The sequence below is a fragment of the Nerophis lumbriciformis genome, linkage group LG21, assembly GCF_033978685.3.
Source record: "Nerophis lumbriciformis linkage group LG21, RoL_Nlum_v2.1, whole genome shotgun sequence".
Taxonomy (NCBI): Eukaryota; Metazoa; Chordata; class Actinopteri; order Syngnathiformes; family Syngnathidae; genus Nerophis; species Nerophis lumbriciformis.
The window spans coordinates 38,816,734-38,831,448 of record NC_084568.2 but is presented as its reverse complement, the minus strand read 5'-3'; the positions used below and the strand labels follow the sequence as shown (position 1 = coordinate 38,831,448).

At 36.7% G+C, this 14,715-nt stretch overlaps 2 protein-coding genes across 4 annotated transcripts in view; one reads left to right on the top strand and one right to left on the bottom strand.

Moving 5' to 3' along the window:
- Positions 1–1,805: 1,805 nt before the first annotated feature.
- srd5a1 (steroid-5-alpha-reductase, alpha polypeptide 1 (3-oxo-5 alpha-steroid delta 4-dehydrogenase alpha 1)) lies at positions 1,806–12,789 on the bottom strand. Of its 2 annotated transcripts, none has more exons than XM_072915603.1 (5): positions 12,374–12,789; positions 8,831–8,997; positions 7,632–7,733; positions 7,419–7,569; positions 1,806–2,297 (listed from the first exon to the last, which is right to left on the bottom strand). In XM_072915603.1, exons 1-5 carry the CDS (start codon positions 12,679–12,681, stop codon positions 2,291–2,293), a joined length of 735 nt encoding a protein of 244 aa, XP_072771704.1. In that variant the 5' UTR covers positions 12,682–12,789; the 3' UTR covers positions 1,806–2,290. The 2 variants fall into 2 exon arrangements, with proteins under 2 accessions (XP_072771704.1, XP_072771703.1); XM_072915602.1 differs by lacking the exon at positions 1,806–2,297 and adding an exon at positions 4,409–4,547.
- nsun2 (NOP2/Sun RNA methyltransferase 2) overlaps positions 12,570–14,715 on the top strand; it is a 49,555-nt gene continuing 47,409 nt past the window's right edge. The window contains exons 1-3 of one of the 2 annotated variants that reach the window (XM_061982394.2): positions 12,570–12,723; positions 13,173–13,284; positions 13,348–13,433. In XM_061982394.2, the coding sequence (XP_061838378.2) occupies positions 13,365–13,433 (69 nt within the window). In that variant the 5' untranslated portion in view covers positions 12,570–12,723; positions 13,173–13,284; positions 13,348–13,364. Of the gene's footprint in view, positions 12,724–13,172; positions 13,434–14,715 lie in introns of those variants that run through there. The other variant, XM_061982393.2, reaches the window with a different exon arrangement.

Here is a 14,715-nt window from a genome sequence, read left to right as displayed (position 1 = left end):
TCTTCATTTTCCCCAACAACAACAATCATTTATTATTGCATCACAAATCAGTTTTCTTTGTATATAAAATGTAAGTAACAATGCTTTGTTTACATGTCAAGCAATTAAATCAGCTCAGCGCTAACAAAAGTGTCATGTTAGTTTGTAAACATTGTAGCAAAGCCATGACAGACTCATTATATATATATATATATATATATATATATATATACAGTGGGGCAAAAAAGTATTTAGTCAGCCACCAATTGTGCAAGTTCTCCCACTTAAAATGATGACAGAGGTCTGTAATTTTCATCAAAGGTACACTTCAACTGTGAGAGACAGAATGTGAAAAAAAATTCACATTGTAGGAATTTTAAAGAATTTATTTGTAAATTATGGTGGAAAATAAGTATTTGGTCAATAACAAAAATTCAACTCAATACTTTGTAATATAACCTTTGTTGGCAATAACAGAGGTCAAACGATTACTATAGGTCTTTACCAGGTTTGCACACGCAGTAGCTGGTATTTTGGCCCATTCCTCCATGCAGATCTTCTCGAGAGCAGTGATGTTTTGGGGCTGTCGCCGAGCAACACGGACTTTCAACTCCCTCCACAGATTTTCTATGGGGTTGAGGTTCTGGAGACTGGCTAGGCCACTCCAGGACTTTCAAATGCTTCTTACGGAGCCACTCCTTCGTTGCCCGGGCGGTGTGTTTGGGATCATTGTCATGCTGGAAGACCCAGCCACGTTTCATCTTCAAAGCTCTCACTGATGGAAGGAGGTTTTGGCTCAAAATCTCACGATACATGGCCCCATTCATTCTTTCCTTAACATGGATCAGTCGGCCTGTTCCCTTAGCAGAAAAACAGCCCCAAAGCATGATGTTTCCACCCCCATGCTTCACTGTAGGTATGGTGTTCTTGGGATGCAACTCAGTATTCTTCTTCCTCCAAACACGACGAGTTGAGTTTATACCAAAAAGTTATATTTTGGTTTCATCTGACCACATGACATTCTCCCAATCCTCTGCTGTATCATCCATGGCAAACTTCAGGCGGGCCTGGACATGCACTGGCTTAAGCAGGGGGACACGTCTGGCACTGCAGGATTTGATTCCCTGTCGGCGTAGTGTGTTACTGATGGTAACCTTTGTTACTTTGGTCCCAGCTCTCTGCAGGTCATTCACCAGGTCCCCCCGTGTGGTTCTGGGATTTTTGCTCACCGTTCTCATGATCATTTTGACCCCACGGGATGAGATCTTGCGTGGAGCCCCAGATCGAGGGAGATTATCAGTGGTCTTGTATGTCTTCCATTTTCTGATAATTGCTCCCACAGTTGATTTTTTTCACACCAAGCTGCTTGCCTATTGTAGATTCACCCTTCACAGTCTGGTGCAGGTCTACAATTCTTTTCCTGGTGTCCTTCGACAGCTCTTTGGTCTTGGCCATAGTGGAGTTTGGAGTCTGACTGTTTGAGGCTGTGGACAGGTGTCTTTTATACAGATAACCAGTTCAAACAGGTGCCATTAATACAGGTAACGAGTGGAGGACAGAAGAGCTTCTTAAAGAAGAAGTTACAGGTCTGTGAGAGCCAGAGATCTTCCTTGTTTGAAGTGACCAAATACTTATTTTCCACCATAATTTACAAATAAATTCTTTAAAAATCCTACAATGTGAATTCCTGGATTTTTTTTTCACATTCTGTCTCTCACAGTTGAAGTGTACCTTTGATGAAAATTACAGACCTCTGTCATCATTTTAAGTGGGAGAACTTGCACAATCGGGGGCTGACTAAATACTTTTTTGCCCCACTGTATATATATATATATATATATATATATATATATATAGTACTGTACATCACTTTGATGGCATTCAAACATTCACAATGAGTGATGCGTTCAGGGCACGTCGTTCATGTCAGGCACGGCTGAGTTAGGAGGTTGAAAACCGGCTACTAAAGTTTCAAGTTGGAGGTACAGTTTACACTTTTGTAGCTCGTCACATGACCAGGTCACATGACCAGGTCACATGCAAAAATATGAATCTGAGGCCTTTGACTCATGTTTTCCACTCAAAAAGGTGTTGAGATACTGTAGTTGATGTACAAAAAAACACAAGAAAAGTCTGCTTTGCACAGAAAAATCAAATATTCCATGTGAGAAGTTCTGCATGCATAATAACACAATGGTTTGAATAAGAAAAACACACACAAAACATGTAAAAAAGACTTTAAAAAAGATCTTATGTTGCCCTCAATGAAGTTCTGTCCCAGTCCTGAAGGTGGCAGTAAAGACAGGATTCTTCACTTCCTAATAATAAAATACATGTTTCCATCATTCCTCCAGAGCTAGTAATACTTGCTCACTCATACATTTCAACTCAATCAAAAATAATGCTGCATGACCCCAAAAATAAGGGAATCATCAGTTTAAAAAAAAATGAGTGGTGTCCCGATACAACTTTTCCCACTTCTGATATGATACCTATAATGGAGCCTTGAGTATTGACCCATACCAACATTGATTTGATATGATATCAACACAACTCACACATCTTGTGTTGTTTAGTAGTGTGGAGTGTTGGGAGAGGTTCCATCAAGTGAGGCAAAGAAAGAACTAAGTAAGGTTTGAAATGATATCACTCACAAGTAAACACACCGCAGGGCTGCTTGTATCACACATGATATCACTCACAAGTAAACACGCTGCAGGATTGCTTGTATCGCACATGATATCACTCACAAGTAAACACACTGCAGGGCTGCTTGTATCACACATGATATCACACACAAGTAAACACGCTGCAGGATTGCTTGTATCACACGTGATATCACTCACAAGTAAACACGCTACAGGACTGCTTGTATCGCACATGATATCACTCACAAGTAAACACGCTGCAGGATTGCTTGTATCACACGTGATATCACTCACAAGGAAACACGCTGCAGGATTGCTTGTATCGCACATGATATCACTCACAAGTAAACACACTGCAGGGCTGCTTGTATCACACGTGATATCACTCACAAGAAAACACGCTGCATGATTGATTGTATCGCACATGATATCACTCACAAGTAAACACACTGCAAGATTGCTTGTATCGCACATTATATCACTCATAAGTAAACACTGCAGGGCTGCTTGTATCGCACATGATATCACTCACAAGTAAACACGCTACAGGACTGCTTGTATCACACATGATATCACTCACAAGTAAACACGCTGCAGTATTGCTTGTATCACACATGATATCACTCACAAGTAAACACACTGCAGGATTGCTTGTATCGCACATGATATCACTCACAAGTAAACACTGCAGGGCTGCTTGTATCACACGTGATATCACACACAAGGAAACACGCTGCAGGATTGCTTGTATCACACGTGATATCACTCACAAGGAAACACGCTGCAGGATTGCTTGTATCCCACATGATATCACTCACAAGTAAACACTCTGCAGGATTGCTTTTATCGAACATGATATCACACACAAGTAAACACGCAGCAGGACTGCTTGTATCACACATGATATCACACACAAGTAAACACGCTGCAAGATTGCTTGTATCGCACATGATATCACACACAAATAAACACTCTGCAGGACTGCTTGTAGCGCACATGATATCACACACAAGTAAACACTCTGCAGGACTGCTACTATCGCCCATTATATCACACACACAAGTAAACACTCTGCAGGACTGCTTGTATCACACATGATATCACACACAAGTAAACACTCTGCAGGACTGCTTGTATCACACATGATATCACACACAAGTAAACACTCTGCAGGACTGCTTGTATCATCGCACATGATATCACACACAAGTAAACACTCTGCAGGACTGCTACTATCGCCCATTATATCACACACACAAGTAAACACTCTGCAGGACTGCTTGTATCACACATGATATCACAAACAAGTAAACACTCTGCAGGACTGCTTGTATCGCACATGATATCACACACAAGTAAACACTCTGCAGGACTGCTTGTATCATCGCACATGATATCACACACAAGTAAACACTGCAGGACTGCTACTATCGCGCATGATTATCACACACAAGTAAACACGCTGCAGGACAGCTTGTATCGCACATAATGTCACTCACAAGTAAACAATCTGCAGGACTGCTACTATCGCACATGATATATCATATGTATATACATCATTCATATATATGCACACACACACACACACACACACACACACACACACACACACACACACACACACACACACACACACACACACACACACACACACATACATACATATATATATATATATATATATATATATATATATATATATATATATATATACATACATACATATATACACACACATACATATATGTATGTATGCATGCATACACACACACACACACACACACACACACACACACACACACACACACACACACACACACACACACACACTACTGTGTGTAAAAAATGGTTTTCTAGTAGAAAAAGGGAATTAAAGCCTTCCTTGTTTTCGGGTAGTCTTCAAACTTATCAAGGTACCATCTGCATGGAGCAAAAATAATATCATTTATTAATGGTGAAAATCATATATTTATTTAATGGTGAAAATAATATTTATTAAATGGTGAAAATAATATCATTTATTAATGGTGAAAATAATATAATTTATGAATGGTGAAAATCATATATTTATTAAATGGTGAAAATATTTATTAAATGGTGAAAATAATATCATTTATGAATGGTGAAAATCATATATTTATTAAATGGTGAAAATAATATTTATTAAATGGTGAAAATAATATCAATTATTAAATGGTGAAAATAATATTATTTATTAATGGTGAAAATAATATCATTTATTAAATGGTGAAAATAATATAATTTATTAATGGTGAAAATAATATAATTTATTAAATGGTGAAAATAATATTTATTATATGGTGAAAATAATATTTATTTATGGTGAAAATCATATATTTATTAATGGTGAAAATAATATAATTTATTAAATGGTGAAAATAATATCATTTGTTAAATGGTGAAAATAATATAATTTATTAATGGTGAAAATATTTATTAAATGGTAAAAATAATATCATTTATTAAATGGTGAAAATAATATTTATTAAATGGTGAAAATAATATTTATTAAATGGTGAAAATAATATCATTTATTAATGGTGAAAATAATATCATTTATGAATGGTGAAAATCATATATTTATCAAATGGTGAAAATAATATTTATTAAATGGTGAAAATAATATCATTTATTAAATGGTGAAAATAATATAATTTATTAATGGTGAAAATAATATCATTTATTAAATGGTGAAAATAATATAATTTATTAATGGTGAAAATAATATAATTTATTAAATGGTGAAAATAATATCATTTATTATATGGTGAAAATAATATCATTTATTTATGGTGAAAATCATATATTTATTAATGGTGAAAATAATATAATTTATTAAATGGTGAAAATAATATCATTTATTAATGGTGAAAATATTTATTAAATGGTGAAAATAATATCATTTATTAAATGGTGAAAATAATATCATTTATTAATGGTGAAAATAATATCATTTATTAAATGGTGAAAATAATATAATTTATTAATGGCGAAAATAATATAATTGATTAAATGATGAAAATAATATAATTTATTATATGGTGAAAATAATATCATTTATTTATGGTGAAAATCATATATTTATTAATGGTGAAAATAATATAATTTATTAAATGGTGAAAATAATATAATTTGTTAAATGGTGAAAATAATATAATTTATTAATGGTGAAAATATTTATTAAATGGTGAAAATAATATCATTTATTAAATGGTGAAAATAATATCATTTATTAATGGTGAAAATAATATCATTTATTAAATGGTGAAAATAATATAATTTATTAATGGTGAAAATAATATAATTTATTATATGGTGAAAATAATATCATTTATTTATGGTGAAAATTATTAAATGGTGAAAATAATATCATTTATTAATGGTGAAAATATTTATTAAATGGTGAAAATAATATCATTTATTAAATGGTGAAAATAATATCATTTATTAATGGTGAAAATAATATCATTTATTAAATGGTGAAAATAATATCATTTATTAATGGCGAAAATAATATAATTGATTAAATGATGAAAATAATATAATTTATTATATGGTGAAAATAATATCATTTATTTATGGTGAAAATCATATATTTATTAATGGTGAAAATAATATAATTTATTAAATGGTGAAAATAATATAATTTGTTAAATGGTGAAAATAATATAATTTATTAATGGTGAAAATATTTATTAAATGGTGAAAATAATATCATTTATTAAATGGTGAAAATAATATCATTTATTAATGGTGAAAATAATATCATTTATTAAATGGTGAAAATAATATAATTTATTAATGGTGAAAATAATATAATTTATTATATGGTGAAAATAATATCATTTATTTATGGTGAAAATCATATATTTATTAATGGTGAAAATAATATAATTTATTAAATGGTGAAAATAATTTCATTTGTTAAATGGTGAAAATAATATAATTTATTAATGGTGAAAATATTTATTAAATGGTGAAAATAATATCATTTATTAAATGGTGAAAATAATATCATTTATTTATGGTGAAAATCATATATTTATTAATGGTGAAAATAATATAATTTATTAAATGGTGAAAATAATATAATTTATTAAATGGTGAAAATAATATCATTTAATAAATGGTGAAAATAATATTTATTAATGGTGAAAATATTTATTAAATGGTGAAAATAATATAATTTATTAAATGGTGAAAATAATATCATTTATTAAATGGTGAAAATAATATCATTTATTAATGGTGAAAATAATATTATTTATTAAATGGTGAAAATATAATTTATTAATGGTGAAAATAATATAATTTATTAAATGGTGAAAATAATATTTATTATATGGTGAAAATAATATTTATTTATGGTGAAAATCATATATTTATTAATGGTGAAAATAAAATAATTTATTAAATGGTGAAAATAATATCATTTGTTAAATGGTGAAAATAATATAATTTATTAATGGTGAAAATATTTATTAAATGGTGAAAATAATATCATTTATTAAATGGTGAAAATAATATCATTTATTTATGCTGAAAATCATATATTTATTAATAGTGAAAATAATATAATTTATTAAATGGTGAAAATAATATAATTTATTAAATGGTGAAAATATATCATTTATTAAATGGTGAAAATAATATCATTTATTAATGGTGAAAATATTTATTAAATGGTGAAAATAATATCATTTATTAAATGGTGAAAATAATATCATTTATTAATGGTGGGAAACTTTCTTGGAACCTTGTGTTTCTTACCTGTGGTGGTCCACAGCCCTGCTCCTGAGGACCACTGCGGTGAAGACGGCGAAGGCGGCGCTGTGCACTGATTGGCCCGCCAGAGCAAAGCCGGCCCACTCCAGTATCTCTCCTAGGAAGTTGGCTCCAGACACGTACTCAAACATTCCACCTGCCAACACCATCACTTCCATGTTGTTGTCTGCGTACTACTCCGCCATCATCTTGCCTGACCTTGAGGGATCTTATAGTGGCTCTCTCCAGGGGCCCTCAGGGTCCTCAGGATGTGGTCAGAGTGCAGATTCATCAGCCAGCCAATCAACCATAGGACACATCCTGGAAACAATTGAAGCCATTTTGCCTGACATCTCTGCATTCCGGGGTCCAGAAAAACACCAAAACACATACATAGGCTACTAGGAGCTTGCAGCTACACAACAGCTAAGCACACAATAGCACACAAGCTAGACATATCTAATAAGTTGAACAATACTGCAGTCATTTGTTAATATAAACAAATATAATAGTTAGCATGCGTGAATAATTAAAATATTGGATTTTAAAAAAGGTACCTGCCTGTAAAAGTAGGTCAAACGCTAGCATATCAACATTAGCATGCTAGCAAGGCGGAGTCAAGTAACAAAATATAGCACTCCTAGGTGTACACCTGTGAAATGAGCAAAAAAGCGACCATGCTAAAACGCTAACGTTAGCAGGAGGAATTAGCAAAATAATCTAATTCTGAGGTATAAACCTGTAAAATGAGCTCAAAATATAGCAATGTTAGCATGCTAACAGTAAACATCACTTATTAGCACAAACGCTAGCAAACTAACATTAGAATGCTCGCGAGACAGAGTCAAGTAACAAAATATATGCCTCTTTTGTGTACACCTGCAAAATTAGCATGCTAACAGTTAGCAGGCAAGCCAGATAAAGTCAAGTAACAAAATATGAGTCTCAGGTGTACAGTATACTTGTGAAATAAGTATAAAAGTTAGCATTTGCACATGCTAATAATGTCATGCAACACTAATAGTTAGCATTCTTGACATAATAAAATACTTGACTGAAGTGTATGCCTGCAAAGTTAGCAGAAAAGCTAGCATGTTAGCATGCTAATGTAATGTGACATGAAAGCACAAAAGGTTAGCATGCTTGAGGTGCAAAATTAGCCAAACAGCTATCTTGCTAACAGTTGAAATGAGTGAAGTAACAAAATATTTCACTTTGAGGAGTTAGCAAGTTAACATTAGCATGCGAAAAAGAGAGTCAAGCAACTAAATATATGACTCTAGGAAGCAGGGTGGTGTGATCCAGTCTGCAGGATAGTTAAAATAGTTACTAACTATCTGCACTGACCTGCTAGGAAGCAGGGTGGTGTGATCCAGTCTGCAGGATAGTTAAAATAGTTACTAACTATCTGCACTGACCTGCTAGGAAGCAGGGTCGAGTGATCCAGTCTGCAGGATAGTGTGCGTAGTGACTCAGATATCTGATCTGCATGAAGCCGTTGAAAGTGCAGAACATGGTCGCCAGGACAAAGGACACCAACGGTGTTGGTTTACCTCCACGTATGAAGAATGGATAAATCAGTGATCTGTGGGACCAACCAGAGAAAAGAAAAGTTTTATAAGAAGACAAGTGAACTTGTATCAAGCAGACATGATTCTGTCTCATGTGGAGAGCAATAATAACTTCAATGTACACTTAAAGTAGGGCTGGGCGATATGGCCTTTTTTTAATATCTTGATATGTTTAGTCCATGTCACCATACACCATATATATGTGGATATGTTTAGTCCATGTCACCATACACCATATATATGTGGATATGTTTAGTCCATGTCACCATACACCATATATATGTGGATATGTTTAGTCCATGTCACTATACACCATATATATGTGGATATGTTTAGTCCATGTCACCATACACCATATATATGTGGATATGTTTAGTCCATGTCACCATACACCATATATATGTGGATATGTTTAGTCCATGTCACCATACACCATATATATGTGGATATGTTTAGTCCATGTCACCATACACCATATATATGTGGATATTAGAGATGCGCGGATAGGCAATTTATTTCATCCGCAACCGCGTCAGAAAGTCGTCAACCATCCGCCATCCACCCGATGTAACGTTTGATCAGAACTGCACCCGCCCGCCATCCGCCCGCACCCGCCCGTTGTTATATATCTAATATAGACGATGCAAGGCATTAGTGAGGCATACCTGCCAACTACTCCGGTTTTCCCGTAATTCGTACGGTTTTCATCAACCTATTCCGGGTTACGGTTGCAGTGATAAAAAATACGGTTTTTCATTAATTAAAAAAAAAAAAAGGGTGAAAACTACGCGAATTGCACCTTGTGCAGACAAGATTTTTCGATCGGACACGGAGGAATTAGCGATGTAAAAGACCACGTTGGGACGAAAAAACACAAGTCTAATGCCGTTGCTAGCGATACAAGTGGAAAACTTTCAATGTTTTTCGTCGCCCAAACAGATTCTTTGGATGTGATGAATGCCGAAGTTTTATTTACGGAGGCAATAATTGAGCATGGACTTCCAATCGCACTGGCTGATCACATGGGACAGTTAAATGTTTGTAATGCAACCTTTAAAAATCATTACGCGGTGATCGCGGTCCCAAAAATAAACTTTTCTTGCATGATAATGTCCAGAAAAACTCGCTTTATATTACTATAGAGTCCTTTTAACGAATGAGTTTGATGGTTTATCACAAACCTTAAATGAAAGAAGTCCTTTGTTCTCCTGCACCATGCATGCACTTTGACCTTGCTTCGTGTTTGGTGCGCAATCTTGTCGGCTGTATTTCACAGCACGTCTTTGACAACTTGAAGTGGCATAAAACATTTAAAACAAGTCCAAGTTGAAGAAATCTTGTTAAATGTTGACAGCATAACTACCAAAATACAGAAGTATGTCCTTAATATTTTTGCAGTGCTATTTCTGTTGAAAAGTTCAAATGATTACATTAGAGATGTGATGTGCCACTTTTCAAGTGTCTGATGGCTTAAATTAATTTTCATTCATTTTTCATATTTTGAATTCTTTTGAAAGGCTTACAAAAAAACTACATTTGAATTGTAATTCCATGCTATTGACAGGACTATTAATTTTAATGAAGTTAGCTTACCATGTTTACAGTATGATAATTGTGATAGAAATGTGAATTTTAGGCACAGAATATTTTTTACAATTGAACAAGGCAGTAGATTATACAAGCTTGGACAGAAAGTTAATAATGACACCAATTTTTTTTTTAATGGAATTGTTTAGTACTGTTTTACCATTTGTTTACTGTAAAAAGTGTTTATACTGTTTATACTTTCAATTAACAAATTGAAGTCTTGTGAAAGGTTGACAGGATAACTGGCATTAACTGTCAAAATAATTTCAAACTATTGAAGTTAGCTTACAGAATAAACATGTCAATCAACCCATATGATTTTTGCTGTAATATTTTTGTTTTGAAAAGTCACTGTGACTGATAGAAAAGTGATGGTTTTAGCAACATTTTAACCTGTCTGAATGCTAATAATCATTTTGCGTCGGGGGGCGAAGCCCTGAACCCTCCACCAAGACTTTGTCCTGGACCTACCGGGGCCTGCGGCCCTTGGACCCTGGCTGCTAGGTTTTTCTGATTTCAAAAGTTGGCAGGTATGGTGAGGTTATAAAGCTTTTGCCTGTTAAAGAAAGGAGACTGATCCAATGCAGCACAGACATTCGCGTGCCACGCTATCACGACCCAGACGCACACCAGTGCGCAATCATATGGGAGCCGCGCTGAGCGCACCTCCAAGCGCGTCTCACTGCCGGCGACGGCCGGGTATGGGCCCGACGCTCCAGCGCCATCCATTTTCAGGGCTAGTTGATTTGGCAGGTGGGTTGTTTCACACTCCTTAGCGGGTTCCGACTTCCATGGCCACCGTCCTGCTGTCTATATCAACCAGGGTGAGCCCCACCCCTTTCGTGAGCGCACTGCGCGCGGAGTGACCCCTGTTACGCGCCCCCGGCAACAGGGGTGGCGGGCAGGTAAGCTGCGCGGGCGGAGCGCGCGGAGTGACCCCTGTTACGAGCCCCCGGCCACGGGGGTGGCGGGCAGGTAAGCTGCTTACCTGCTGCGCGTGACGCCGGCCTCGGCGAAGGCGGACGAGGCGGGGTGTCGGTGCGGTGGGCGCGGTGGTGACCCTGGACGTGCGTCAGGCCCTTCTCGCGGATCGCCTCAGCTACGGCTCCCGGTGGGGCCCTCTCGGAGGAAGGGGCCTCGGTCCCGGACCCCGGCGAGGCGTCCCTTCTCCGCTCCGTAAAAGTGTCCATCTCTTTTTTTTTTTTCTTCTTCTGTTGTGGCATATGCAGCAGGTGCCTGCTCGTTTTTCGTATGTGGGTAACAACATTTAACTATGTATATATATTTCCCAATTGGTTTAACTGCCACCCGCCTGAATCTATTTAAAATCTAATTTTTTTTAATTTCAATCGCCCGACCCGACCCGACCCGCGGATAAAATCTAATTTTTTAAAATTTCATCCGCCCGATCCGCGGATAATCCGCGGACTCCGCGGTTGTGCCCGCAAACCGCGCATCTCTAATATATATATATATATATATATATATATATATATATATATATCTATATATATATATATATCCATCCATTCATTTTCTACCGCTTAATCCCTTCGGGGTCGCTGGAGCCTATCTCAGCTACAGCCGGGCGGAAGGCGGTGTACACCCTGGACAAGTCGCCGCCTCATCACAGGGCCAACACAGACAGACAACATTCACACACTAGGGCCAATTTAGTGTTGCCAATCAACCTATCCCCAGGTGTATATATATTCAAAGAGCAATAAATTAGAATGTGCTAAATGTAACCATGGTGCATTCAGGTGCACAAGCAGGAGTGGGTAATCAGAGTGTTGCACATACCTCTGTGCATAGTGGCACAAATACATGGCAATGAGGAGCTGATTGGCGAGCAGAGATGTTCTGGCAGAAGATGTCCACAGCAGCAGACACACCGGCAGCAGGAAGGCAGGCAGCTCCTGCACGAACCAAGCAAACTTCGCATTGACTGGAAACCTCTTGCCTGCGGAGTATCGTCCGTACGGCACGCTCTGAGAAAGCAAAGCCACAAATGTGCAGGCTGCCATTAGAAGCATGACGTAAGCCATGCAGTCCAACACACACTGCTCGCTCTCTTCCGAGGAGAAGATTGCCGAAAGAAGACTGTCCATTACGGCGATGACAGGAGAAAGAAACAATAGTAAACACAAAAAGTGAGCCTCTCGGAGAAAGTAGTTGGCTTGTAAAAGAAGCTGGTTCTACAACCAATCATATGTAGCGTCTCATCTCATCAGCCAATCACATTGTGCGGTGTTACCACTACCCTTTTAACACGCTTTTACGCACAGTCTTTCAATTATTGCAATGTTAACTACAAGAGAAAACACCATTGTTAAAAAAAAAAAAAAAAGTAACATGACAATAACACGTTTATTACATGTCTTTGTATTTTTATGAAAAGTTTACCAGTCCACATTTGCCGTGTGTCTAAGGATTTGCCTGTCCATAAACGCAAACCCATTTGTCGTGGGCGAGCAAAACTAAGCATAGATACTTCTCGAATCGAACTAGTAGTTTCTGTTTAGCCACCCACTGTTTATGAGAATAAAAAAATGTTTTAGGTGTTACTATATTCCCGCACGCTGTACTGTATTTATTACAGGCACACTTAGAGGCGGCTTCCACTGGTCCTAATCCACATGCGTCAGTGGCTACATGCTTGGGGGATAAAACTTCATTTAAGCCGCTGACTGCTGCTTCACCTCCTCGCCCAGGTGTGCTCACCTTTATGTTGTGTCATCTGAACACAACACTCATCCGTGTGACATCTTCCAAAGGCGTGCTCTTCTCCAGAATGGGCAAAAGAAGCAGACAGAGGCAGAAGAACCCACCTCCAGCAGGCAGAGACCACAGAGACATGCCGGTAAGTCACTCTTGATACTGGGAGGGTTTTCTAAGAAGCTGTCAATCACTTCATATAATAAATAAACAATACTGTCGAAGCTAAATCACTTCATATAGTAAATAATAGTGATGGGTTGATGAGGCGTCATGAAGCGTTTCGACACATTGCAAAACTGTATTGATACTGTGTCGATACTGTGTCACTAAATACTGACATCTGCTGGACATTAAAAATCCCTACAGGCAACCTATGGACCGACTCAACTGACACTGATTTTATGCCCTAGTACAGGGGTCACCAACCTTTTTGAAACCAAAAACTACTTCTTGGGTACTGATTAATGCGAAGGGCTACCAGTTTGATACACACTTAAATAAATAAATATATTGTCATTTGTAAGTTACACGTAAGTGTGATTTAAACAAGAATAGCTAAATAAATAAATGTATATACAGGTAAAAGCCAGTAAATTAGAATATTTTGAAAAACTTGATTTATTTCAGTAATTGCATTCAAAAGGTGTAACTTGTACATTATATTTATTCATTGCACACAGACTGATGCATTCAAATGTTTATTTCATTTAATTGTGATGATTTGAAGTGGCAACAAATGAAAATCCAAAATTCCGTGTGTCACAAAATTAGAATATTACTTAAGGCTAATACAAAAAAGGGATTTTTAGAAATGTTGGCCAACTGAAAAGTATGAAAATGAAAAATATGAGCATGTACAATACTCAATACTTGGTTGGAGCTCCTTTTGCCTCAATTACTGCGTTAATGCGGCGTGGCATGGAGTCGATGAGTTTCTGGCACTGCTCAGGTATTATGAGAGCCCAGGTTGCTCTGATAGTGGCCTTCAACTCTTCTGCGTTTTTGGGTCTGGCATTCTGCATCTTCCTTTTCACAATACCCCACAGATTTTCTATGGGGCTAAGGTCAGGGGAGTTGGCGGGCCAATTTAGAACAGAAATACCATGGTCCGTAAACCAGGCACAGGTAGATTTTGCGCTGTGTGCAGGCGCCAAGTCCTGTTGGAACTTGAAATCTCCATCTCCATAGAGCAGGTCAGCAGCAGGAAGCATGAAGTGCTCTAAAACTTGCTGATAGACGGCTGCGTTGACCCTGGATCTCAGGAAACAGAGTGGACCGACACCAGCAGATGACATGGCACCCCAAACCATCACCCAACCATGCAAATGTTGCATTTCCTTTGGAAATCGAGGTCCCAGAGTCTGGAGGAAGACAGGAGAGGCACAGGATCCACGTTGCCTGAAGTCTAGTGTAAAGTTTCCACC

What these genes read in the sequence shown, in the direction of transcription:
- srd5a1 (XM_072915602.1), bottom strand. Translation starts at nt 12,681, where the DNA reads ATGGACAGTCTTCTTTCGGCAATCTTCTCCTCGGAAGAGAGCGAGCAG. An exon ending in TCGACCCTGCTTCCTAGCAG is followed by an intron (nt 7,734 to 8,830) that starts GTCAGTGCAGAT and finishes AATTGTTTCCAG; the next exon opens with GATGTGTCCTATGGTTGATT. An exon ending in AGGGCTGTGGACCACCACAG is followed by an intron (nt 4,548 to 7,418) that starts GTAAGAAACACA and finishes TGCTCCATGCAG; the next exon opens with ATGGTACCTTGATAAGTTTG.